At 34.1% G+C, this 26,516-nt stretch overlaps 1 protein-coding gene across 3 annotated transcripts in view; it reads right to left on the reverse strand.

Annotated features, from left to right (window-relative positions):
• LOC143233130 (protein spire homolog 1-like) overlaps positions 1–23,657 on the reverse strand; it is a 125,083-nt gene extending 101,426 nt beyond the window's left edge. The window contains exons 1-2 of one of the 3 annotated variants that reach the window (XM_076469061.1): positions 23,070–23,657; positions 12,584–12,625 (exon numbers count right to left, since the gene is read on the reverse strand). In XM_076469061.1, the coding sequence (XP_076325176.1) occupies positions 12,584–12,625; positions 23,070–23,328 (301 nt within the window). In that variant the 5' untranslated portion in view covers positions 23,329–23,657. The remainder of the gene's footprint in view (positions 1–12,583; positions 12,626–23,069) is intronic. The other 2 variants (XM_076469062.1, XM_076469063.1) reach the window with 2 other exon arrangements.
• Between the last annotated feature and the right edge of the window lie 2,859 nt (positions 23,658–26,516).

Raw genomic sequence — 26,516 nt, forward strand, 5'->3', positions numbered from 1 at the left:
AAATTATTGTGGAATAGGTGTAGCAGTTGGCTACCAAAAGGTAAATTTGTAACATTATAATAACGTTCTGAATAGTGACCGAAACAATTATTTACGTGTAATACGTTGGTACTTTTGTGATGTTTCAAATTAATATATTATCCATCCAAGCCACATGCCAATTTACAACTAGGCATGAAACATTTGTTGAATCTAGGAAAAAATCTATAAAGGGTTTTCTAATCCCTAATTTTTGAAGTAATAAACTAGAGGAAAGGCAGCTGTTATTAAGCATCCACGACCCCAAAGTGCGGAGTGGGCTTTTTTTCCCCACAACCATAAAGGGGCACGAACCTCAGACCATATTACGACACTCTAACAACTGGGCCGCGTTGAGCTCTTATGAAAGGTAAAGACTGCTAATTGTGTTATTTCAAACATTAACTATATCACTATGTAATCAGACACGCATGAGAACATTTTACACACAAATATACATGACGACATTCGTAAATTTTGTGGGTTGAGTTTTACAACATTTTCTTCAATAATAAACATAATACAAGCACTAGAACATTATGCAAACTAAAGTTTAAAATCTGGCGATATATTATTGAGATTACTAAAAATATATATATCATTAACACTGATAGTACGAATTAGTGAAACAATGTATTCTAATTTCCACAAGTTGAAACGTACGAAGACTATTTAATTAGCTATACTGGTTACCAGATTTGTTCATCGTTTCTTCCTAAATACATAGCTTGCTCTGATCAGAGGTTAATACATTAACAAATATACTTCTAAATCGATGGATAGAAATAACTGCAGTACGACAGACAGTAGCGCCACTGTATATCTAACGCATCTAGTTTTAAGTATCGATTCCTCTTCTAAAGAACATACAGCAGATTCCTTCTATCGCGTTTGATTCCAACCTCAAACGTATTTTATCACGTGAGCATGTTTACACATTTGAGAATACTTACTAATAAAGTGTGTTGTATAACGGTGACGTACTGATGAAGTCAGACCTTTTCTGTGGTGTTACGGCTAATGAGAACTGTTTGACCCTCGTATCACTTCATTTCGAATTGAAGTTCACCGTATTTTCTTAAACAAAAGATGAAATAAATGGTTTCGCGAGCACGCACGCGAGTATGTGTGTGTACATATATATGGTAAGAAAAGAGAGAGAGAAAATGCTTATTAATCACAATCTAACCTTTAAAAAAGGTGTGTGTAACGTCACGTTTGATTTTTCAAAATAGGAGAATCCATAAAAGTCAAAATGCATTTGTAAATATATAACAGTTCGATTATTGTCTATTTGTTAAGATTTTGGTGATGGGCGCCATAAAAAAAAGGAGTGTCGTGAAAACTTACAAGTCTAGTGAGTGTTGGTATAATAAGCCTAAAGTAAAAGGCGGTGTTGCATCACCTAGCCTAAAACCAAGTGTACAAGATTTATCATGAAAGATAAAACATCGATTCAATTTTAAAAACTTAAATATTTTTTTGAATTAAGATATTTCTGTTGCATCATAGACGTTTCTAATACAAAAACTACATCTTTAATCATTAATAAAAGTCATTAACGGAGCGTAGTATTACCACAACGCACTGGCTTTTCCATATATTAAAAGTTGTTATTCTGATTTTTATCAATAATTATTGTTTGAATAAGCCATGAATGATTCTAATTTTGATTGGCTCACAAAGAAATTTACCGACGTTTGACTTCTTCAACTGCATTTTTCTGCCTGTTTATTGGTCAAGCTCACTTTCACAGAATTTATTTATTTCAGTTAACCATGAAATTAAAGTTTAGGGTATATTATGAAATATGGGATGGTAGTGAAGTTATAAACTTTCCTTCCTATTATTTTGTAAGAAGTCACTTCAAAGACAGTGTTTTTAAGCTTTATAAAGACCGGAGGTGTTTTTTTTTTTTTTTTTTGCACTGTTGTAACTGCAGATAACAAAAGCATAGTTTGTTTATTACGTTTATGTATAATAATAACGATATATTTCAATCACACACACATTACATCGGATTTTCATCATATTCTTGCACACAAACTGAAGTAGTCAGGTGCTATCAAGACCTCTTCCTATCTTCTTGACAAACGCTACACGATCAATTCGAGAGATTAGCGCCCATATATTACATTAAATCTATTACCTTCTTCAAGGCCATTTCTTAACCATTTCAACGAGAAGAGAATTGCTGTATTGCATATTTTAAGGAGTTTGTTTATTCATCAATGAAATCAGTCTTTTTAACTACTTCCGTTATAGGCTTGTTTTCATCATAACGCGATACCATTCCAGCGAGTACAAATTCTCTGACGAGGTGTGACAATGTTTTTTTTTATCAAATACACATATTTTAATACATTAAAAACAATTTCAACAGAATTAATTTACGCATATTAATATCGCGTTTTCGTTTTCAGTTGATTTATTTATTATTTTTCGATTTATTGATGCAAAATAGGAACGTTAAGAGGTTAGCTTTCTATTTATACAACAAAAAAAATGTTGTGAAAAACAACAACAATGGTATGGGGCCTAGAATCTATATAAATATAATAGTAACGCGTGTTGTATATGCAAGTTACTACTTCACAGGGTGCAAATGGATCAAATTTGATGTGAAGATTCATTAAGTCAATGCGGGGGTACTTAAAAATTTTAATTTTTACATTTTATGGATTTTTTCACTACTTCGCCCACTGTACATGGATCTTCACAAACTTTGGAATGGGGATTCATTGAGTCCATGGTGAAATACATGCAAAGTTGCGGTTTCACATTTTGTGTTTTGCAGTTTTCATGGACGTTTTTTTACAATTACATAATACAAGGGAAGTAACTTTTTAATGTTATAGTTTACGTAACCTTCGTCAAGGGGGGTGCATACTCCACGTACTTAGAAATACAATAGGACCGATTACTTGTCTCGACGTCTTAGAGTATTATATTGATCGGTCTGAGAAAGAAATGTGGTAGGAATTTTAATGGGAAACAAATGATGATATTTGCTCTTCGGTATACGATGATTTTTTTTTTCTATGAAATATCGCGGAAGCCAGAGTATCTGCGCTGGTCGTCCCTGATTCTGAAGTAATGGCCCAGAGGTAGGGAGCTAATCAACAGTCCACACTGCCAATTCGTGGGCACTCTGAACGAATAGTGTGATTTGACTGCTACTTTTGTGTCGTAAACACTGTTCCCGAGTACGGAGCGCGATTATTATTATTTTTTTTTTTTTGGGGTGTAGGTTCGAATCATAGCATCTTGGATCTATAGTACGACACGCTAATGTTTAGACCGCATGATAACACAATACTATCCTATGCGTTTCTCACTTTGCTAAGCGATAAGAATATTTAACGTAAACGTAACAATATAAAATTAGAATGAAATAACGCCACGAGAAAGAATACATACATGCGCCTAAAAAGCAAACAACCTCATACGATATCAGGAAAGTGTGTTAATGAACTAATAATGTCTGAAGATGGGGCTAACTTCGATTTTTTTAAGCCAATATCATCCACGTATCGACACTTTTAATTGTCACTATGTAAAGAATTTATAACAAGTCTGCTGACTACGTATCCAAGAGATGTGAAAAAGCAGAAGGTCAAATATATATGTATATTACCAACCATAATTTTAATCATTAAAATATACACTTATTATCACTATTTTTAACGTACAGCCTGGTGGAATCGATTAAATGATAAATGCCATGCGCACACCCACATTATAAATTAAGCCCACGCGCTGTGATACAATCTAATGTCTCTCTCACTCATGCACGCACACACACACACACAAAAACATAAAAGCTCAACTGGCAAATTACTTTCATTTTAGTAAATATGCAAACAAATCTCCGTTTTCTACAGAAATTCTGGTGAAGAACAAAGCTGTCCAATTTCCAAGAAACGTCCTTTAAAAGCGTAAAATTGTAATTGATAACACATGCAAGTTTTATTAGGATTGTAATTTTAATTTACTATCTAGAAACAGAATTAAAACAACCTAGAATTACTTTAATTTTCAAAGATGTACAAGAACATCCATAAAACTATATGTGCATATCAACCTTACATTTCTTAATCCGATACATAAATGAACCTTCTGGATCACACACAACATCGTCAACTACGTCGTCCCTCACTGAGGTCATTACCACACAACCCTTCCCTTAATAAACAGGATGGCGTAGGAAGACAGCCTGCAGGTCCATCCTACCTGATAAATGTTGTTCCAAAGAAGACCTTGGCCAACAACTGTGATTTAACCAACAGATTTGATAAAAAACACTAATCTCTCACACACACACACACACACAGAAAAGAACGGGTTAACGGACAGTCACACAAGAACGCGCATACAAATATCCCTATTTGTTTTAATAAATACGTACAGCTGTTTCATTTTAGCATGACACTTCAGATATTTAAAACAGTGAAAGGTTATACAACTGCTATTCTAATTCAGATGTGGTATATGATAAACTGCGGTTAATGTTCTCTTCTGATTCAAATGCAGAAAACAGTAAAATGTGTCTAATGTAGTGTAATAATTTAATTCAATTAATATAGGAAATGGTAAATTGTATCTGATGTACTCTAAGATTTAAATGCAAAAAAGGGGAGGCAAAATATGTTTAAATATATCATTCAAATTAAAGATGCAAAAAATGATTAAACATGTTTAATATACTTTTATTATTCAAATATTTTGAGGTAAAAACCGGAAAATGTATTTAATGTCTTATTATCATTCAAACGCAGGAAATATTGAAGTCTGTTCCATGTTCTTTTCAGAGCTGAGCCACAGCATTCTCAACTCTGCGTCATTAGAAAATGTTAGTAGATGTTACCTGCATCTAACTGATCAAAATATAAATCATTCGTAAATGGATATTTCTTTCAACAAATAATAGTACGCACACCACCTTCAATCTTTCAGATTAACTCTCTTACTCGCAATATAACAAAACATATTATAACATCCGAAGTTATCTCCATCACAGTTACAAAGATTTTTTCAATATCTTTTTCTCTCCTTTAAGTGCTATATGTGTAATTTTAACGTCACGTAGTGAAGCCATATTTCATTAATTATATCTTTTTATGAAGAAGTTTAGGAAACAATTTTAACAGTGTTCGAATCACATTACAGTAATCAGTGAATTGTTGATTAATTATTTGGTCAGCCATCTAGTTCAGTGGTTTATTCAACTTTGTGTTTCAACAAAATATTAAGATCAAAAGAGTTCCAAACGTAATTAGTAAGTAAGCGACTGTTTGGTATAACCTGGGAAACTAGTCTTACCGTTAGTTACGTGAAACGTCTAACTTCACTCGTTGTAGAAATTGTAGTAAAAGAAATAAAACTCTTTCGTTATCATTAAGTGTATTGGACTCTGTATTGCCTGGCTACAAAATAAAAAACCGTTGGAACAGTAATTTCATCACTTAAGATCCTCGGAAAAAATGTTTAAATTTAAAAATCTTGTGAAAATAAAGTTTTTTATGACACACATACACACACATCTATATAACCTTTATTTAAATAATGCCCTTATTATAAAACAAGTACAAAATATGTTATTAAACTTTATTGTTATCGGTGTATGCTAATATAAACCGTCAAGACAAACGAAATTCTATTTCGTGTAGGCCAATAATAATAAATTTCTTTTTGTGAACAAATGAGTGCAATAACCCTAAATGTAAATAAAGTGACAATTTTAAAATTAAAGTTTTTTTAATACCCATACTCAAAACCTTTAGAATACGTATGAGGAAACTTGTCAGTAACAGCATACAGGTGTTAGCGAATTTGATGGTGGAGTTACATTAAGGTTAGTTATAAAAATACAACAAGCACAATATAAAGTAGTATGGTGTATGAACAGTAATAAAATAAAATAGACTTGTGGTACCACATAACTTGGGTCCTTGTGAATCAAAGAAGGTTAAATAAAATACAACGAGAACCTTAGAAATCCCGTTAAGATGTTTTTAAAAGATTAATAAATAACTATTTTCTGTAAAATAGAAGTTCAGAATAGGTATGGAACTACTACATTTTGTAGTGCAGCTTGTCTTGTACACATGTTTTAAGAATGTCAACGTCCCAGCAAACTCTCGATGTGATAGCAAACAGTTTTTTGTTCCTACCAGTTTGTCATAACACGTACTTTAAGAATATCAAAATCCTCAAAACTGTTGTTGTGATAATGTACAGTTTTGTTTTGTTGTTGGCTCCTACCAGTTTGTCATTACACGTGTTTTAATAAGGTAAACGTCCCAACAACAACAATTATTTATTTATTTTGTGGTGGTTTCCTGAAGTATTAATGATTAACCAAGCTTTTAACAGCAAAATAAACGTGGGCTTAAAAAATACGATGACAGATCGTAGTGTTATTATTGTTATTTAAATTAGCAGAAATAGACGCCCCATGGGCATGTTATAATTGCGGAAGGCTACTGGGCGTGCATCCTTTTCTGGAATTGTCTGACAATTCTACATCAATGCACTCGTATTCACCATCCATTGGTGAAAGGATTTTATTGAAATTTTAATTTAAAAAATGAGCTGTCATCACAGCCTTACATCACAGAATCCTATAACCGACGGAGAGGTTATGGAGGGAAAGAGGTACGTGGACCATATTACGCCGACTGGAGGAGTTAGTTACCTATTATGGCCTAATTCAGTATACACAACTACACGTAATCATTATTATTATTATAACGCCTTATACATTCAGAAATTTGCGAGAAACGTAGAATATTGCCTGTGGTAAGTTTTAAAAGCAAGTTAAATAATGAATTTATGCTTGCCTGTAATGAAGGTTTTCCCGCAAAGAATGTTGTAGCGAAATTAAAACAGTACCTGATTGTTTTGTGTATGTATGAAATTACAAGTGTTTAATAACTTGGATATTTCTAAAGATGGGTCGAACGTGGCTCAGTGGTTAGCTGGCGGACTGTAAATATGCGGGTCGTAAAAAGAAAGAATCATAGTCCAAGATTTTAATAGGCGCAGTATAACAGTGATGGTCAAATACTATTACTTAAAAGTAGCTCAAGAGTTGTCGATTAGTTGCCTTTATTCTACCAGTTCCAAATTAGGGACGACTAGAGCAGATAGCTCATAAGTAGCTCTGTGCGAATATTCAAAACACAACCAAAAATCTGATGCATTCGCCTATCTGTTTCCAGGGTTTTATAAACTTAATAGGCTGTTTACACTTTATAACACTGTTCTGAAGAAAGTACAGAATATACACTGATACCTTATTCAGGTGGTTGTTTTCATAGAATACTTTCAGTAGTGTAATATCCTACACATTCTATATAGCGCGTGTGCGTAGCATATAATTTCATATACACAAGCGGACGCTGCCAGTGTCCAGCCGACAATACCGATTTATCCATGGATGGTGGTGACAGCATCCGATAACATCTACGTCTCTTTGGCTGAATACTAACCCAAGTCTGTTATTATCCACAAAATTAAGAAAACTGAGACTTCATAACTTTCGGCGATAATTAGTAGGACGTCACAAAAATAATTCCGACAGAACGCGTAAACATTTAGAAAAACTTGAATCACCTGCAGCAATTTGAAAGTGTAAAAGAGTTGAGAAGGCGTAAAAACCGACACGTCGATGATAAAAACATATTGGTCCGTCCTAGAACCAGGGTATTTCATTAAAACACGTAATGTCGATGATAAAAACATTTTTATTAAACTGAAAGTGGCTTAATAATATGAAACATATTCCAGAAACAGAAATTCAAGAGTAAACATTAAGAACATTATTTTGAAAATATTTAAACACTTGATGAAACTGCACTATAAAAATATACTTTTCAGATACAAATCTCTGACTAGAACAATGCGAAAGTAATTCTGTTAGTAAACACAAAGCAAAAAAAGTAACAAGTTCTTACATATAAATGTATACATACACAACTGAACGGCATTATACGCGTGCCCTTTACTGTTTATTTTATAAATTACAACGTATTATCAAAGACATTGAAACTGCTTAGAAAGCAACATAAGGATATGTTTTCCTGTGCCTCCAATAAATAAATACCCCGTTTACAAGACGTTCAAATAATCTTATCTGTAAAGTTGACTAGAACACCGGGTGCTGCTTCGTTCAGTTCATGACTGATCCTGTATCACATTTTCTTTTTCCATAAATGGTAAATAGTTCCAAGGCAGAGTTCACAACTTTTTACGTGTGCTGAACTATTGTTTTGCTAATTTACACGTTAGATTGGGTGTTTTTGAAAGCACGGGATGTAATACCCCCTTCCTTCATTCTGCACTAAATATGAAAATTACTTATGACCTTTATTTATAAATTTTGTATACGCCAAAATGTGTGATGCAACAAAATAATGTTCGAAGGTATTGATTTATTTTGAACGTGATGTCACTGCCAAGACATAGACTAAAATAATTTGTTTCTTTACGCAGTATCCACCTATATATGAGCAATATTGAAACCAAACATATGTATAAGGAAATTTCAAACAAATACCGTGTAACACTAGTATATTAGACTAAGTTACACGTAGAGGAAGAACTTTAGAATAATCCTATACTTTATACAACAAGTTTCAATTTTACGTCGATTATTTTATTTAACATTGCAACCTTTCTCTTTACCTTATTTATTCAATTTCCTCCTTTAACTCTACCTGCATCGATAAAAAACGACTGTTCCTACGTGTCTTGCTTTACGTTTAACCGGTTCTACAAGGGCAGGTGGACATCGTGTATGGTAATAATAACCTAACTTCACTTCGTTTCCGCGTTCGAATACCCTAAAGGTGTAGTGGTCACCTCGCGAATACCTTTCTTCTGAGGTCGATTAAAAAACAAAAACATTGAGCCTGAGACAGTGCAGAGGCTATTCAATAGTTTAGATTATCGGAAGAAAAAAACGAACAGTTGTTATATTTCCATGGCACTCAAAATATTACAGCTTTGCTTAGATTTATGTTTCGTTACTAATATTACTTACAAATATACCGTATACACGGTTGTAATGAAGAAACGTATTCTTTACACCCGCCTCATGAAACATAAAAAATTCAGGCAAAATGAAATATTAACATTCCACTCTATCAAATGGATTTGTTCAAATATAACCTGTAGAAGCCAGTCGCATTACTGATTATATTCAAAACATACAACACAGAAATTATAGAATAATAAAAATATCCCAAAATTTCGAATGGATTGAAGAGATTTACACTTGACGTGTCTTCTAGGACAAAAGTCTTTTCGCACACTGAAATTTATGACTGCTAGTTTGTGTTCTGTAACAAACTTGAATCACCTGCAGCAAATTATCCTAGCTGCTTGTGCTGGGAGAGAAATTTCATCACGTTTTGTGTCAACAACAACAAAAGGAAACACTTTTAAAGAACATTAAAAAAAACAATATTAAGTGTTACTTATTATCACTACAATAAAAAATAAACTATATCTAACACAAAAATATTTTTGAAGCGAATTTTATGGGCAGGATTTGTTTATTCCTCTGAAGTGGTCACCGAAATTGTAAGCTCAAGCTCTTGTGATGAGTGGGAAAATACACGTGCTAGTAGATTATAAAGTTCGCGAAATTTGTCAAACTTTCATATTTCAGGTGAGTACTTAAATATTTCATTTAAAAAAAAACTTTGGTACAAGTGCATAACAACATATTACAGAACCCAACCGTTCGGGCTTATTTCAACAGTTAAATTTATTCAATCAACGTTCACAATGAAGGAGTCTGACAAGACAAAACAGGTACGATTCATGTAACTGTAATTTGTCGTACAACAGAAGTGGATAAACGTACAGAACACAATATATCAACTACTAATTACTTAAAGAAAGACATACCGAAAGCACTTAAACTAGTTACCTTGATTAAAGATCAGGTAGCTGACATATAATAAGATCATATTTAACTATTCAAAATCGTTTTCCTTTATTAAAATAATTGCCAGTGATGAAATATTATCGGCAACAATTGTTTTAAAAATAGAAGTAACGTTTATAAGACATTGACTTCTGATTTTGAAACTCTGGCCTTAAAACTAATTCTCAAAGAAGCTGTACGTTTTATAACTTATTACCTCACACACAACTATATTACCAAAAGTATTCGATGAACGTAACCATCAGAATAAGGTGTCATGTAAGGTCACCTACAAATGACACTCATCTGGTGTAACACATCGCCCCCTTTTATTGTAAAGCAAATTTCAAATTAATTTCGCTTCTGTCTCTTATTTCCCATAGTTGGAATTCTAAAATGTTCCAGAACTGTTCAGCTGAATTCAAAGTAAAACTGTGAACTAGCCATAGCATATTCTGGATGTTATTTGTTTCAACTTACCACTCAAAAGAATGATAATGTATCATGCCGTATTGCACAAACTGAAACAGATATGATTCTTCCCACAAAATGTAGTTGTTACTGCCAATGAACCAAGCCTTAATCAAATAAAACAGCTTATGTAATGAATGGCTTATGGGCTACAGCCCATCCGTGAAATTCACCAAATGGAACTTCCCGAGTGCAACTGATGTGTTGAACTAGTCTAAAACTTTCTTTACATAAATGCATAGAGACGTGCTGCTTTTATATTGTTTCTTCTTCTACCAAACACTTTTCAATCGACTGCCATTCATTCATTTCTCATCAGATTAAGTTGAAACGTAGTAGGATCATACCTTGGTCAAAGACGTCAAATAACTTTTTTTTTTTAGTTTGATCTTTTAAACAGTTCTGTGGGGTCAAAAGTGAAACAACTAAAAAATGTGCGGACAAATTTATAGAAATCAAGATGAAAATTTTAACAAATATAACATTTCTTGCACTATCACAATGAGATGCAAAAAGTTCCATTTGTCTATTTCGAATCTTTCTAAAGAGGTCTGAGCTCACAAAAAAGCATAATTTTGAAGTTAATTACCTGACCGTATCTTGATCAATTTACAAAGGATTTGGGACAAAGATACCTTTTTATATAGCTCATGCAGTAATACAGGCAGTTTAATTTTTTTTTAGGTGTTTTTCACGATTTTTCTGGAGTAAGATTTTACCATGTTGAGATTGTGTGGCGGAGACATGCTGTATTTGCCTGCAAATATTAGCATATTTAATTAAACATCAAAATACCATCTTGTTTGCATAGCGTTCACTGGCACAGATCGAATCATATGAAGTAATCACATTTCTTTCATTTAATAAAATACTCAGCATAAAGTACTAATCTAAAATAAGAATAAACCATACATTTCTACGTAAAATTACAGCAGTAGTTAATGGAATTACATATTCGAGGTTTTTTTGTTTAATTTTGTGTGATTTGTGCGTTATTAGGAGCCCTAAACTAACAGACATAGATCCAGAAGCAAGGTGGTGCATAAATAGTTCATAAAATCATGTTTAAAACGCTGATGGAGTTTATGTCTATTGGTAATTATACGATTAAAGTGTCAGACGTTAAATCTGGTGCTAGACATGGAGCTTAGTTGCACAAAACGTTTCAAAATTTACGTGAATAAAGAAAGAAAAGTGAGAGAAATTTTACGTGGACAGGTCAGTACTTTATACTTTAAGGTACAGTGGTATATTTTTCCTGCAGTACATAAACTGAAATGGAACTGACACATCACAGATACATGTTCTATACCAAACCTGTATTCCACTTTCTTTCCTCTTTAAAAGCTTATAAATTCTTCCCTTCAAAACAAATCAAAACCAATTAGCAACTATAGCAGTGCTTAATGATGGATTCTAAACAACAGTGTACCTTTAAAAGCAGATAAATTCGAACAAGTAAAAGGCTGTTAGTTGTGGAGGAAGGGTAAGTGTGTTTGAAGACAATTGTAACGATAAGTGAAATGTTTAATTGTATGGGAAAATGTATAAGCACTTTGAACTGCTTGTTGCTAACGTGTGTGTGTGTGTGTGTGTGTTATAAGAGCAAAACCGCAAAGAAATATATGCTGTGTCTACCGAGGCGGAATCGAACCCCTGATTTTATCATTGTAAATCCGAAGACTTACCGCTGTCTCTGGAGGCTTCTGGTAATGCAAACTGAAAATCCTCGTTAACGCAGAGATATTTTCTTTTGTAAAATTACTGAAATTAGTTGGGAATAATTTTGTACATAAATATCTTTTCATCGTGTTGAAAATTAGAAAACGAGTCATGTTATTCTATTTTAAGTTTACCCTAATCAATAATTTATACACACGATAATTTTATTATAGTTTTTCTTGAGTTTATAACTCGACTCGTCCGAAAAATTAATGAACATTAAATACATTGCGACGATTAGAAAAATCATCGAATGGACTACCAGTGTTTCCCAGCTGGATTTACTAGGCAACTACCGCGTTCGTACTTTGGTATCACAACTCCACACTACAACTATAATGATAAAAAAAAAAAAAAACAGTTCGTCATAGTTCATGACAAAGGTGATATAAGCACCTCTCAGACACCTCGAGGGTTAAAAAAAAGTTAACTCACCACAGACATCTCGTGACACCCTGGAAACCTGCTCGCGACCCACTGTTTGAGAAACATAGCATTAGACTGTGTCGCAAAAACTGGCTATTGTATTATATTCAATGCAATGGTACGGATTTGTTTCCTTTGCCACTAAATATAACAAAAGTGATGACAAATAATAAAAACTGTAAAAGGTATTTTAATCTTGGAAACAAACTTCATAATCTGTTGCTCCACCAACTTAACATGTTTATTTATAAAATAATACAGTGTATTTTCTGGCCTACTCCCTTAGGCTTTTATCTTATCTGCCTAAGACTATATAGATTTACACCGAAACAATCCGTGATAACTCGATTTCCTAGTTTAACGCACTGTTTGAAATCGAAAACACGGAACAATTTATAGGACAACCACTCTAAACCTAGAAAGCACTAACGTATCATTATTACATATTACCATTTTGCTTTATAAAAAAAAAAAAAAAAAAGCGTGGGTCTTTCACACCAACATCACCTAATTCCTAGTATGGTCAATAGTATTGAATAATGTTTGTCTTTGTGTTGTTTTATATATAAAATGAAAGCAAGCACAGTGAAACATAAACATATGAGAAACTCAAACAATAATCACTGCGTTTGTTAGGATACTAACGTTCAATCAAATTCACCAGAGCAGTTTCGCAGGTTTATTTTATTTTTACGTATACGGGTTAAAATTGTGACAGCAAAATACGACTACATACATATATAATCCGTGTTTACAACGATAAATTAGAACGTGCGCACCATTCCGTATCATGTTCTATACCGGCTTTAACCGTCTGACTTATACACGTGTATTTATTAAAAACTTCAATAACATAATTATTAAACCTTCAAAACTAATAAAAACGCAATCTAACGTACTTAAGCTCAGGAAAAAATCAACTGATGTTATGTTAATTTTGTCCAAGAAATTCCTTTTTCATGCTATTTTTTATATATTCTTATTAATCTATATGTTCGTACGTTTACGAAAATGCAAGTTCTGAATTGTGTATGTGCGTGCACGTTTTTTTTTTTTTTTACAGGCATATTTTTTCCAGCAAGGCAGCTAATCAGCGGCACCACCGTCTACTTTTGGACTTTTCGTGTTTACCGAATAGTGGGAAGTGACCTAACTGTTACTCTTGTAACACGTATATGGTGACAATATACGGAACACATTTTTGCAGCGACGAAGCGTAAACCACAAACCAAATAACTTATACGAGATCTAAAATCTCATTCAGTAGTTAAAAAAACAAAAAGCACAACAAAAAAGTTGCTTAAAACTTGTATGTCGCGATAAATGTATCCGAACCATACATCTGCTTGCATAAATATATCTATGACGTTTGTTTCAGAAAGTAGCGCTACACGAGGGCTATCTTCGCTAGTCGTCCCCATTTAAGCAGTGTAAGACTAGAAGAAAGGTAGCTAGTCATCATCATCCACCCAACTTTGGAGCTACTTTTTTATCAACGAATAGTGCCCCCCAGTGGCTCAGCGGCACGTCTGCGGATTTACAACGCTAAAAACCGAGTTTCGATATCCGTGGTGAGCAGAGCACAGATAGCCCATTGTGCAGCTTTGTGCTTAATTCAGAACAACAACAACGAATAGTGGGATTCATCAATATATTATAACGCCCCTCGGCTGAAAGGACGAGCATATTTGGTGTGACAGGGACTGTAACCCGCCCCGGGATTATAAGTCAAGCTCCCTAACCACTTGGCTATAATGGGCCAATATCTTTGATATATAACGTATAAAAGTATTGGAATTCGAAAGTATCGTCACAGCTGAAAATATATCCGATATTTCACTTTCAAGACATTTTGAGCATAATTTATTGCAAGGTTCACCATCTGGCTGATCAGTGGTAAACGTAAAGGCTGATAATGCTAAAAATTAAGTTTCGATACCTGCAGCTTAGAAGCTAATTGTTGAGCACAAAGACGTGTGCTGAGTAGATCACAAAGATGAAATTTCGAATTTTTGTGTTATAAGCCTTCAAGGTTACCACTGAATCATTTCGAAGAGGGGGCGTAGTAGTAATCATACCATTAAAATTATAATTTGTTAAGCACGGTGTCAGTGTTTTATGCGTATTATGTCAATATCGTTTTAAGCCATGGTAATCGCTACACGTAGCTCGTGTCTTTACTAACAAGGACACGCATGAACAACGTTGTTGAAAGGGTTTCTGTGGTGAATCCTATTATTAAACTGGCATACACTATGGGCTCTGGTAATATATATAAATTAGACTGAAAGCCTTTTGAAAGGTTTGTTTGTAATTAAGCATAAAACTATACCTCGAGTATCGAAACTCGGGTTCTAGCGTTGTAACTCCGCAGACACAACGCCGTGATGCTACTGGAGGCAAGCCTTTTAATACAGATATTTAAAAATATTTTAATAGCTTTCACATTTTAAACAATATCACAAGCAACAGTTACGATGAAAATAAAATTATATAAACTATTTAACAATAAAGCAGACTGATGTATAGTACTCTAATTATGAGGCTTCCACTTAAGGATCGTGGACTTTGCCATAAAAATATACTTACTACATGATAACATACGGATAAAAAACATTTGAAGTTTATTTTCCATTACTTTAAAATTTTAGCAGATTACTTTATCTAAACAGGAATTACACAGGCCTGTGAGGATTTTTATTGTATTCAAATGTTTACATGTTCTACAGTAATTCCTGTACGTTGAATCCGAAAATATCAACTTTTCTCAATCACTTAGAGATTTTTCACAAAACGTTATGTACTTTTACACAAGTGAATCATTTTAATTGAAATCGAGGCATATTTTATTTTGCTTAAGATAATGACAACCACTAGCTATAGGTTGCTGTAGATTAATCGCGAAGTGAAAGTCTTACCGACCATTCTACAACCCACGAAAAACACCGCTCGTGACGTCATTTCTGGATAGTATTTGTTTGTGTGTGAACTTTGACATTACATTTTACTTTTCAATAATATTTATTTCTTGCTATGGCAATAAGAAGTTCTGTTAATGAACCACATTGTTATATTTATGGTAAGTTTGATATAAAAGTTTTTTCTTCCCGATGTGTATAAAAACAACAACAACTTACGTAACAGAAAAAAATTAATATTTTTGAAGCGTGCGTTCTTCAATTATGGAAATTACGCTATTAAAACCAAAACAAATTTTATGAAGGTTAAGTTCACAGGCCTGTCTAACTAACTAAAAATACATTCAAATTATTTCCACTTACTTTGTTGTGAGAGTAAACAAGCGCGTACCTTTATTTAAAAAAAAAAATCAGCTTTCTCACACATTAAATGAATAAACACACCAGGACTATTTGCTGTGTCTACTGAGGAGAATCGAATCACTGATTTTAGCGTCGTAAATCTGAAGACTTATCGCTATACCAGCGGAGAACTGTCCAATAAGATAGTGAAATAAATAACAGATTTAGTCTTAATAACGTTATGAAAAAGATAAGAAAATAACATTAACTTTATGGTTTTCAAATACCCTAAAATAACATCGATTCTATCACAAAGTTAAACTTTTTGTTACTGTTATTTTAATTACAGGATTGAGGATTATCGTTGTAATTTTGAAATTTCGTTATATCTTTTCCTTTTTGACCGTATTTGACAAATTGGCCCCATTCAACCGAGGTCCATTCCTGAGGGCCATCCAACTGGAACACAATAAACAATACTCACAATCTTGCATCGTCTTTTCTATTAACTGCATTTGATTTCACCAATGACATTTCAAGTTCATAAAACATGTCGGGAAGAAAGTTGCTACCGTAAATAAAACGTACAAAAGACTATAAAATACGTGTGACCTCATTTCATCAGTCAAAAATAATGGAAGGTAAGGGTATAACGGGTGGGTATGGACGACCCACGCACACGGTGACAGAATGAATAACTCACTCGACTTGGCTTGAAGTAACAGGTGGGTTTTGTTAGGTTTACCATTTTACACCCATTTACCACACAACATAAGAACTTAAATCATATTGAAAGTCACTTTTGTAATGATGTATTTTCAGGTTGCTATCGCAACAACACAAGTTCTGCGGTTACTTTTCCGAGGAAAAATGAACATACAATCTGCGTCGTCCACAGTTGGAGAACGTTTATATAACTCCACCTTAACCTAGTTTTCGACAATGTTCTTGTAATTTATAATATAAATAGCGCCTGACCAACTCTGTTATAGTCGTAAGGCCTTGTCGACACTGAATAAAGCAGATGTAATGTAGTTAACATATTATACATCCTTCTTTACTTTCACTAATAAGGCCTTAGAATCATTAATAAGGAGTTTTTTCATTACCTGGCATACACTGGAAACAAGGCTGGTCTGCTGACGAGCAATATTAAAATAAAACAATAATAATTGGTAGTATAAAGTAAAATAATGAATATTGTTTTAATACTTGCCTAATTCTGGTCAGTAAATGAACTTAACATAGTTGATAATACTGTTTACGTACTTTATATAGTTTACAACATAAGGGTTTTGTTATCCATGACACTGATGATATAACTTCTACCAGTACTATAACCATCGTATACCAGCCGGTTTGATACGTCCTGGTATTTACCACTAGGCCTTTTCATATATTGCAGACTGTGTTTCACACTTTTACAAATTTCTAAAAGTTCTTAAGATTACAAATTTGGGTTCGACACATAAAAAGCTTTTCAGGTTGTTTTTTTATATATTTTTTTTATATATCAAAACCTATCGAGTACAAGCTTGCCCGTTACATGGGTCATTTACATAAAAGGTAAGATTCAAGTTCTTGACGTCGCCTGTAGCGCAGTTACCACAGATACATGTGGCAAAACAGTGAAATAGCCCGATCGGCTGAATTATTGATTTAGGTGTTATCGTAAATATTAGCTGTTTCTTTTATATATTTGCTTCAGTCGGTTCCGTCTTTAGTTTCAACCAATGAGGTTGTTTTTTGCGTTAGCCGTTGGTCTGTTGTTTAGCTAATCAGCGTTTCCTAAGTTGTCAGTTTTGCATTCCGTTTGCATTCAGCTTAATTATGTTTTGTTTGGTTATCGTTTCGCCTACTTTTAGTGTAACTTCTGCGTGAATGGTAGTTCATTTGGTTTTAGTGTTTATTGCACACTCTTTGTTTGTTTCATCGGTTTTTATTTATTTATTTTAGAATTTCACGCAAAGCTACACCATAGCTATCTGCGCTAGCTATCCCCAATTTAGCAGTGTAAGACTAAAGGAAAAGCAGCTAGTCATCACCATCCACCGCCACCATGTTGACTAATCTTTTGCTAACGAATAGTGGGATTGACCGTTACATTATAACGCCCCATGACTGAAAGAACAAGCAATTTTGATGCAACGGAGATTTGAACCTGCAGCCCTCAAATTACCAGTCTGATCTAAATACCTTTTTTAATTCATTTTAACTGAGGTTGCAACACAAAGCAATATATGAAACTGTCCAAGGAAACCCAACTCCGAAATCAAGAACTATCCCATAGAGCCAGTCCACGTCCTTCTACCAAACTTTAAAGTTAACAAAATTTAGTTTTGTGTTCTTTTTTCGCAACCTATAAATTATCAAGGCATTCTCTTTCCTAACAAAAATCACACTAGAAACACTTCTGAGCAAAAGTTGTAATGGCCAAGGCTAAAAAAGTAAAATCCGATAAAGAGAGTTGGTAAATGCTAACGTCTTATGTCATTCTTGTGAGCAACACTGGGCTAATCAAAATAATTTAACAAAATTTCGTATTATCAGCCCAATATCCAAACTGATAAGGAATTAATTTTACTCAGAAGTAAAATTAACTCATATCATTAGTGTTTCAAAACATTACTTACGTACTGTATTTTCTGAATGGCATTAATAATTGAGTAAACGAATTTAACAGGATACTTGCAACATTTAAATATTTGGCAGAAAGATAAAACTTTTAGCGGAAATGATGACAGGTTAAATTACTTCTGTAACGTCTTTTTTTTCCCAGTTCGAATGGAAATGATAGCAAAGGCTAATCTAATAATGAAAGAAAACGTTTGTAGGTTCATAAACGAAGCGAGTCGATATGACCGAACTCTGAAATCCAGATTGAAACAAAAACAGAAGTTCTAAAAAAAAAAAAATGACGTTTTAATGCAATTGTTCTAAAATTAAACGAAAGAATTACTCTATATAAAGATAAGCCATCAAGTGCAGATGTTGATGTTTTAAGAATGTCAAATATCATGTCATCTCTTAAATAATGTCCGATTTCAGGTTCAGAGAGAAAAAAAAAAGATTTCAAACACTTTTAATAATATTTAATCAACAATGTATGTTCCATTATTATTAATCACTTCCTGTGAACGATTCACAAACTTTTTAATACTACTTTTATAAAATTCTTGGGGTTTGGAGGAAAAGAATGTAAAAAGGGTCGTTTTCATATTGTTCCAAGCTCTTTTCCATCAAGATAGTCTGCAAACTTCGGAATAGTTGATAATCAGATGGGGAAAGGTCTGGATAATAGGAAGGATGTGGAAGTATTTCCCAGTCTAGCTCTTCCATCTTTGCAGATGTGATCCTTGCTGTATGGGGTCGTGCATTATCCTGATGTAACACAACACCTTTACGATTGATCAAAACAGGCCGTATTTCCTTTCTGTGCAACATTCAAGCGCTCCAACTGTTGACAATAGAAGTCTGATGTAATCGTACACTGAGTGGCAGTAACTCAAAGTGGATCACATCAACAATATCCCACCAAACGCTTAACAAGACTTTAAGGTGGAGGTCCATTTTGGGCTATGCTTTAGCCAGTTTAACTGTATTGAGCTATTGTCTGCGACGCTTAACATTTTTATAATATATCATTTTTCATCTCCAGTCACTAACCTGTCCAAAAAAGGTGAGTTACGTTCACGAGAGTGCAGAAAAGTGTAAATGTCCGCTCTTGCTCTAAGGTTGGCTTCTATCAAATCATGGGGGACCCATTTTCCACGTTTTGATACCTTTCCAAGCTGTTGCAAAGGACGATGAACTATTGAATGGGTTGAATTAAGCTTCTTTGCTAGTTCTTCAACTGTTACAGCACAGTCTTCTACAGCTAGCAGCAAGTCATCATTAAACTCCAAAGGTCGACCGCAACATGTCGCATAACTTAAGCTGTACTCATCTGATGTGAACTTCTGAAACCACCTTCGACACGTTCTTTCATTGGACTCCACACCATAAACACCTTGAATATTTTAGGTAATTCCTGTTGCATTATATACCTAACGTGCTCCTCAGACTCATCCATCTTCATAAGGGTTTATTTGATTAATTATCTACAAAAGTGGAATTGGGCTAGTTTATTTTATTTGTCTAAACATGTCTGTACACGTCCTACTACAACTTTTAGTCATTGAAACCTTCTACAAAAGACAGAAATGATGATGCACTTTCTGTATTAAGTTTTTGGCCATTACTTAGGGGATGACCTGATATATCAAAGAAATAGAAGTAAACGTACAGGCTATGTTCTATCAGAGATCATTTTTTAAAGGCTTACGGGAAAACCTTTGGAAAAAAGGCGAGAACAGTAGCGTGGTGACGGTTCAAATGCGAAAGGATAATAAACGAAGTACCACCTAGTTTGTGGCGATTAAACAGAAAGTCATTCTTGTTCCGTTTAACGTCTGTTGCGACAAATTCTTAAAATCTATTTAAAACATTTTTAGTCTTTTTTCTTCTCAGAAACATTGCGTTGCGTCTGCTAACGATAGTCTATTCTGACGACCTTTGTAAATATGACTCACAAACATCTTTCTCACTCCAGACGGAAGTGTACGAGTGTTACGACGTCGAACTTGCGAAGGATATATCGAACGCACTAACGAAGTAACACCACTTATTAGTTATTGAAATGATTCAGCAGACACAGCCGTGTTTTCCTCTGCTTACCATTGGTTAACTTCGTGATGTTCTTGTGACCTCTCTATGACCTCCTTCAACCTCCGCTAAAACAGTCTCCGCTAGTCAGGAAGCAAATACAGAGCTCAATAGTAAGTCAGTCAGTGGTATAAGAACTGACATTTCTAGTAAATCAATCAATAAACTTATGCGTAATAACTGATATTGCTAGCAAAACCTAAAGTCAGTAGATGGTGCAAGAAAAACGTTACTTTCTTATACAGAGAATGGTTTCTCTAGTGCCATGACAACAACTAAAAACCGAAATAACCTGTTTCAACATCACTGAAGAGCGCACACTCATGCCAGACATAATATTTAGTTAAAGATCTGCAGACGAGCCAATCGTTGTACAATAACAAGTCAAAACTGATTTTGTTTTCATTGCGACAGTGTTTTGACAAAATAAAGAAAGATCTAACTTGCACCGTGATTATACGTCGATTTTTAGATTCCTCTAATGTCGTTAAAGTTATTTAAGTATTGAAAAAAATGAACTAGAATCTATGAAGTTACGCTAGTTATTGGCAAAATTTATTTCACGGTTGAACTTCAAAGTCCAGCTACAGTTCTCCCAGAAATATTTAACGTTTAGATTTGAAACAGCGTGATTTAGTGAAAAATTGTTGTAGAATTTGTAACAAAAGAATTACAAAGTAAGTTTATGCTGCTTAGCGGAAAGGATAAATTTGACTTTCGCACAAAACTTATGTTCTTAAATATTCAAATCAACTTTCGGCTTCAAACTTGTAAAAGAAACAAATATACAATTCACACCTAACTTTTGTTTTCTTAGTACAAAGCTACAAAATGGGCTATATGTACAGGGTGGCCCGTAGGTCCTTACCCATCAATACGTTGTGCATAAATAACGTTATAATACTAATGATGAGTTGAAGGCAACTATTACCGTAGCATTGGAACAATAACCCCTGCTATGCTGAGGAAAATGTCTCACAGAACATGGCGTCGCATAATATTATGCAGCGAGAATGAGGGACAGCACACAGATACACTGGATACATGAGATATATGGATGGGTAGGGACTTACGGGCCACCCTGTACAATGTTCACCGCAGGAAATCAAATCCCGAATGTTATCGTTTTAAGTCCATAAACTTATCGATGACCCATAGGATGGTCACACTTGATATAATTATCCAGTCCATTTAACATAAGGAATAGTGAAAAAGGCAACTCACGCCCCCCCCCCTTCATTTATAGCATAGTTTTAAGCCCAGCATATTGCCGGGTACTTTTGCTAGTCATTTATAAATTATAATACTTTGAAAAGTGTCATATTTTTCTTGCAAAATTAGAATTTTGTTAAGTATAACGGGAAGAAATGTTACTAATACCAGTAGTGTTTAGCTAAACTGAATATTTGTCAGAAATTAAGAAATATTAGCTTCAATTCTAATAAAGTATCTACAGTGAAAAACACTACGTTGATATTCAGTTAACTGTATACACAGTGGTATTTTCAACATATATGGCACTTTATAAAACACGTGGAATAAATGGTGAAGCCAGATTCCCAGGTTTAAGGCATAGCTGTCACTAATTATTAAACTACTGACTAGAGGGAATACAGCCAGTCATCAGTATTCGCTGCCACAAACACTTTGTAAAACTTTTAACAGAGTCACGATAACAAAATTATCATTCTTATAACTAAGGAACCCACAGCTAAGAGTGATAGGCAAGCTTAAACCATACCCACTGACAAACTTCCCACAGGCCTTCTGCTGTAGATATAACTAACATTACTACTAAGCCAAATTTCAATACCACTAAACCTAAGACATTTTAACTGCAGTATTATAATATTCTCCTTGAAATTTATACGTGAAAGAAAACTTACCAAACCATTGTAAAACAAGTTAATTCTACAACTTCCTAGTGTCCCGTGATAATAACTCCATTTAGCAATTTCAAATAAGAATTAATAATATCCAAGCTAAGCTCAATTTCATCCATAATACTGGATATAATTACACAGGCTAGCCCAAGCTACATTTATTATTTTTAGTTAAACGTGACCCAACCAGATGCTTTTAACATACAAATATAAATACTAGGTTTCGTGTATAGCCTAAAAACTACCTGAAATCAGTTTCAATTTAAATCACGACAGCAAGTGGAAATAATTTTATATATATATTGCTGTATAATTCTGTAAGAATCAGAGTAATGTTGAGCAATGAAGTAAGCCTTTTTATTTTATTTTTAACACCTATGAAATAAACTAAGCCTAATAAACCAGCAGACGATAAAAGTTGCGGCAAGAGATCAAGCAATCTTCCGCCATACCCCATACCTCTTGGGAACTTTACAGCAAGACACGACTCGTTGCGCTACTGTATTAATTTAATAACAACATCCGGCATTTTATGAAAGCTACTTTGTATAGAAAATTTTCGTAAAAGTAGTAGTGGATTTCTGAAAAATTTCTTTACTCCACGTGAAAACAATGACATTACGAAATATCAGGCGTTACTGAACTTACCAGAACGGTGCGGTCGAACAGACGAACTGTGAATCGTTCCATCCTTCTGTATTCGAATTTGAGAAGTGTCAGTAAGGCAGTACACGTTTGATCCACCATTTTCCCATTCTCTTAAAAAACATTTTGCTGCCTGATAACAAATTGCCCATGCATGTTCTTCGTTAATTGGAGCATTGAAAGACTGTAAAATATACGATAACCTTACACAGCCATATTTGTCTAATTCGCATCGGGGAGTCGAGCATCTCCCCTCCGCCATGATTCATTTGATAATGCGACACAAACGCTCAAAGCAAACTGCACTGCAGACTAAAGAGCTCCGTCAGGGATAATAGTGTACCGTTAACCAAACAGTGTAAGCGCGTTGTCAGGTCTTCAGTCGATACCCTATAAAATTATTTCATACGAACTTCCTATTAAGTATAATTGTATTTTATACAATACTTTATAACTTAATAACTTCAGCATTTATACCGTGTTAATTAAATTAAAATAATGTCTGAGGCGCATAACGTTTCAGCACTAAACTCGAAATTTAATTTCGAGCCACTTAAAAGTTACGTAAACTTGGTGGCAGACCTTAGACAATATCAAACTGATTGACAGCTAGCTGTTAAGAAGGGTTACGTTTTCACCTTCGAATTCCTTGCATGAAATGCTTACGTAATATAAATTAAACAAAAATGTTAATCTAATAAGAGGGAGTTTTAATAAGCTACACCAAGCTTCTTTCTTCCTTAAAACAAAACTCTAAAAAATATTTGATATATATATATATATATTTATCAGTATCAAAATACTTTGAAAGATATCATGCCGTTTTGTTTACAGTATAGTCTAATACAAGTAATAGCTCTTTCGTCATATTTACACCTCACAGTTACAATTTGATAAATCTCAGACCTTTACATGGGATGTGTTTTAGTGTAAGAACGATTGATTTATTTATGATTAATTTCTGTTTGAGTTGTTTCAAAACAAAAAAAAAAACATATAATTTACTATTGTAACAATAATCGAGTGTTAAAGTTGTAACGGTATTTACCTATTATAACATCTTTATCAGGTTATCCCCTCTCTCACACGAAATATATCAACAAAATTTGAAGTTATGCATATTTAGGTATTTAAATATTCATATATCCTGTATAACTACTCTTATTTCTAATTTAATTGAAATCTAGTACAAAAGTCTTCCTTCATGTTTTATGGTAAACTGTAATACGACATATTTTATCTTAATTTTATAAAAGTTAAAATTTTCAAAGGTCTCGCTTGCTCAAATTTAACATCTTCAACTTTCCCCTAAAACTCTTTATTTTTCTTTTGTTTTTAGAGGCTTTAACCTTTTTAACTGGAATAAAACACTATAAATTTGTTTTGACTTGCGTGCAAAGCTACACGAGGGATGTCTGCCCTAGCCGCCCCTAATTTAGCAGTGTATTTTTTTTAATTTTGCGCAAAGCTACACGAGGGCTATCTGCGCTAGTCGTCCCTAATTTGGCAGTGTAAGACTAAAGTGAATGCAGCTAGTCATCACCACTCACGCCAACTCTTTGGCTACCCTTTTACGAACGAATAGTGGGATTAACCGTTACATAATAACGCCCACACGGCTGAAAAAGCGAGCATGTTTGGTGCGACAGGGATTCGATCCCGCGACCCTCAGATTATGAGTCGAACGTCTAACTCACCTGGCTATGCCGGGCCTTAGCAGTGTAAGATTATAGGGAAGGCAGCTAGTCATCACAACCCACCGCCAACTCTTCGGCTACTCTTTTACCAACGATTAGTGGGATTGAGCGTCACATTATAGCGCCCCACAACTGAAACTAAGAGCATGTTTAGTGCGACGGGAATTCGAGCTCACGACCCTCGGATTATGAGTCAAGTACCTTAACCATCTGGCCATGCCGGATCTGTACAGATTTGGTAAATTGTATTTTGATACTTCTGTTGAAGTAGTGTGGAACATATTTAATTGTGTTGATAAGAACATTTCGTTGTTTTGTGGGTGTATGCCCTTAAAATGTTTAACAACTCACCATTAAAGATATTCCACTTAAGTATCGTTTAATTCTATCTCGTGATAAGTGATCTCAGGAACATATGATGAGTAATGAACCTCAAATATAAATAAATATTTTATTTTTCTAGTCATATTTTTATTTACTAACTTTTTCTAGGATCTATTAGTGGCTCATGCAGATTACACACACACATACACACAAATGATTTTAGCTATTCTTGTTTAATTGAAATCTAGTACAAAAGTATTCTTTTACGTTTTATGGTAAACTGTAATACGACCTAAGTTTAAGTAAAGAACATTTTAGTGAACCTATAACAGATATTCTTCTAACACTGTTTCAGTGTTCAGGCCAGAATTTAAAATTAAATTCTAAATTCTCTGGCGTTTTTCCCAGAAATTTGGGTCGAGTTTTCGCACACAGGAGGTCTTAAAACTGACTTGAATCTGGACAGCCAAAACCAACCATTGTTTAAATTATAAAACAGAATGAGTAAATGTTTGCTTGCAGTTAAGTACAAAACTATACAATGGGCTATTCGTGCTCTGCCCACCACGATATCAAAGCCCGATTTTAGTGCTATAACTCTGCAGAAATTCTGCCATGTTACTGGGAGACCCGAGCCTGATTTTAGTGCTATAACTCTGCAGAAATTCTGCCATGTTACTGGGGGACCCGAGCCTGATTTCAATGCTATAACTCTGCAGAAATTATGCCATGTTACTGGGAGACCCGAGCCTGATTTCAATGCTATAACTCTGCAGAAATTCTGCCATGTTACTGGGAGACCCGAGCCTGATTTTAGTGCTATAACTCTGCAGAAATTCTGCCATGTTTCTGGGAGACCCGAGCCTGATTTTAGTGCTATAACTCTGCAGAAATTCTGCCATGTTACTGGGAGATCCGAGTAAGTAAACTAACATCGAGTACTTCAGTTGATGTAAAATTTATCGGGTTTAAACCTCTTTTACTTCACCATATAATAACCTAAATTAACTTAGGTATGTGAATAAGAATATGGCTTGTGCCTAACTTATTATTTGATAATAACAGCAGAATAACTGTTTAACAATTAATTATATTTATTTCTAAGTGTTCCACGTTGAACAAAAGAGGGCACCATCTTCAGTCACACTACCTTCAAGCCTTCAAATTACAGTTAACAGTAAAGCATTGCGGTATCAGTATTTTTAAACATTAATTATATTAATTAATTAATTATAGCAAAATCACATCGGGCTATCTGGTGTGTCCACCGAGGGGAATGATCCTCTGATTTTAACGTTGTAAATCTTAAGACTATAGAAATTATTTTTATATATTCTCACACTAGTGTAAATAATTATTTTGTTTTATACACTTTAGTATCTAGAAATCAGAACTAATCACTTTTGCGTTTCTTCAATACCTCATAATC

This window comes from Tachypleus tridentatus, chromosome 12 (genome assembly GCF_004210375.1).
Source record: "Tachypleus tridentatus isolate NWPU-2018 chromosome 12, ASM421037v1, whole genome shotgun sequence".
NCBI lineage: Eukaryota > Metazoa > Arthropoda > Merostomata > Xiphosura > Limulidae > Tachypleus > Tachypleus tridentatus.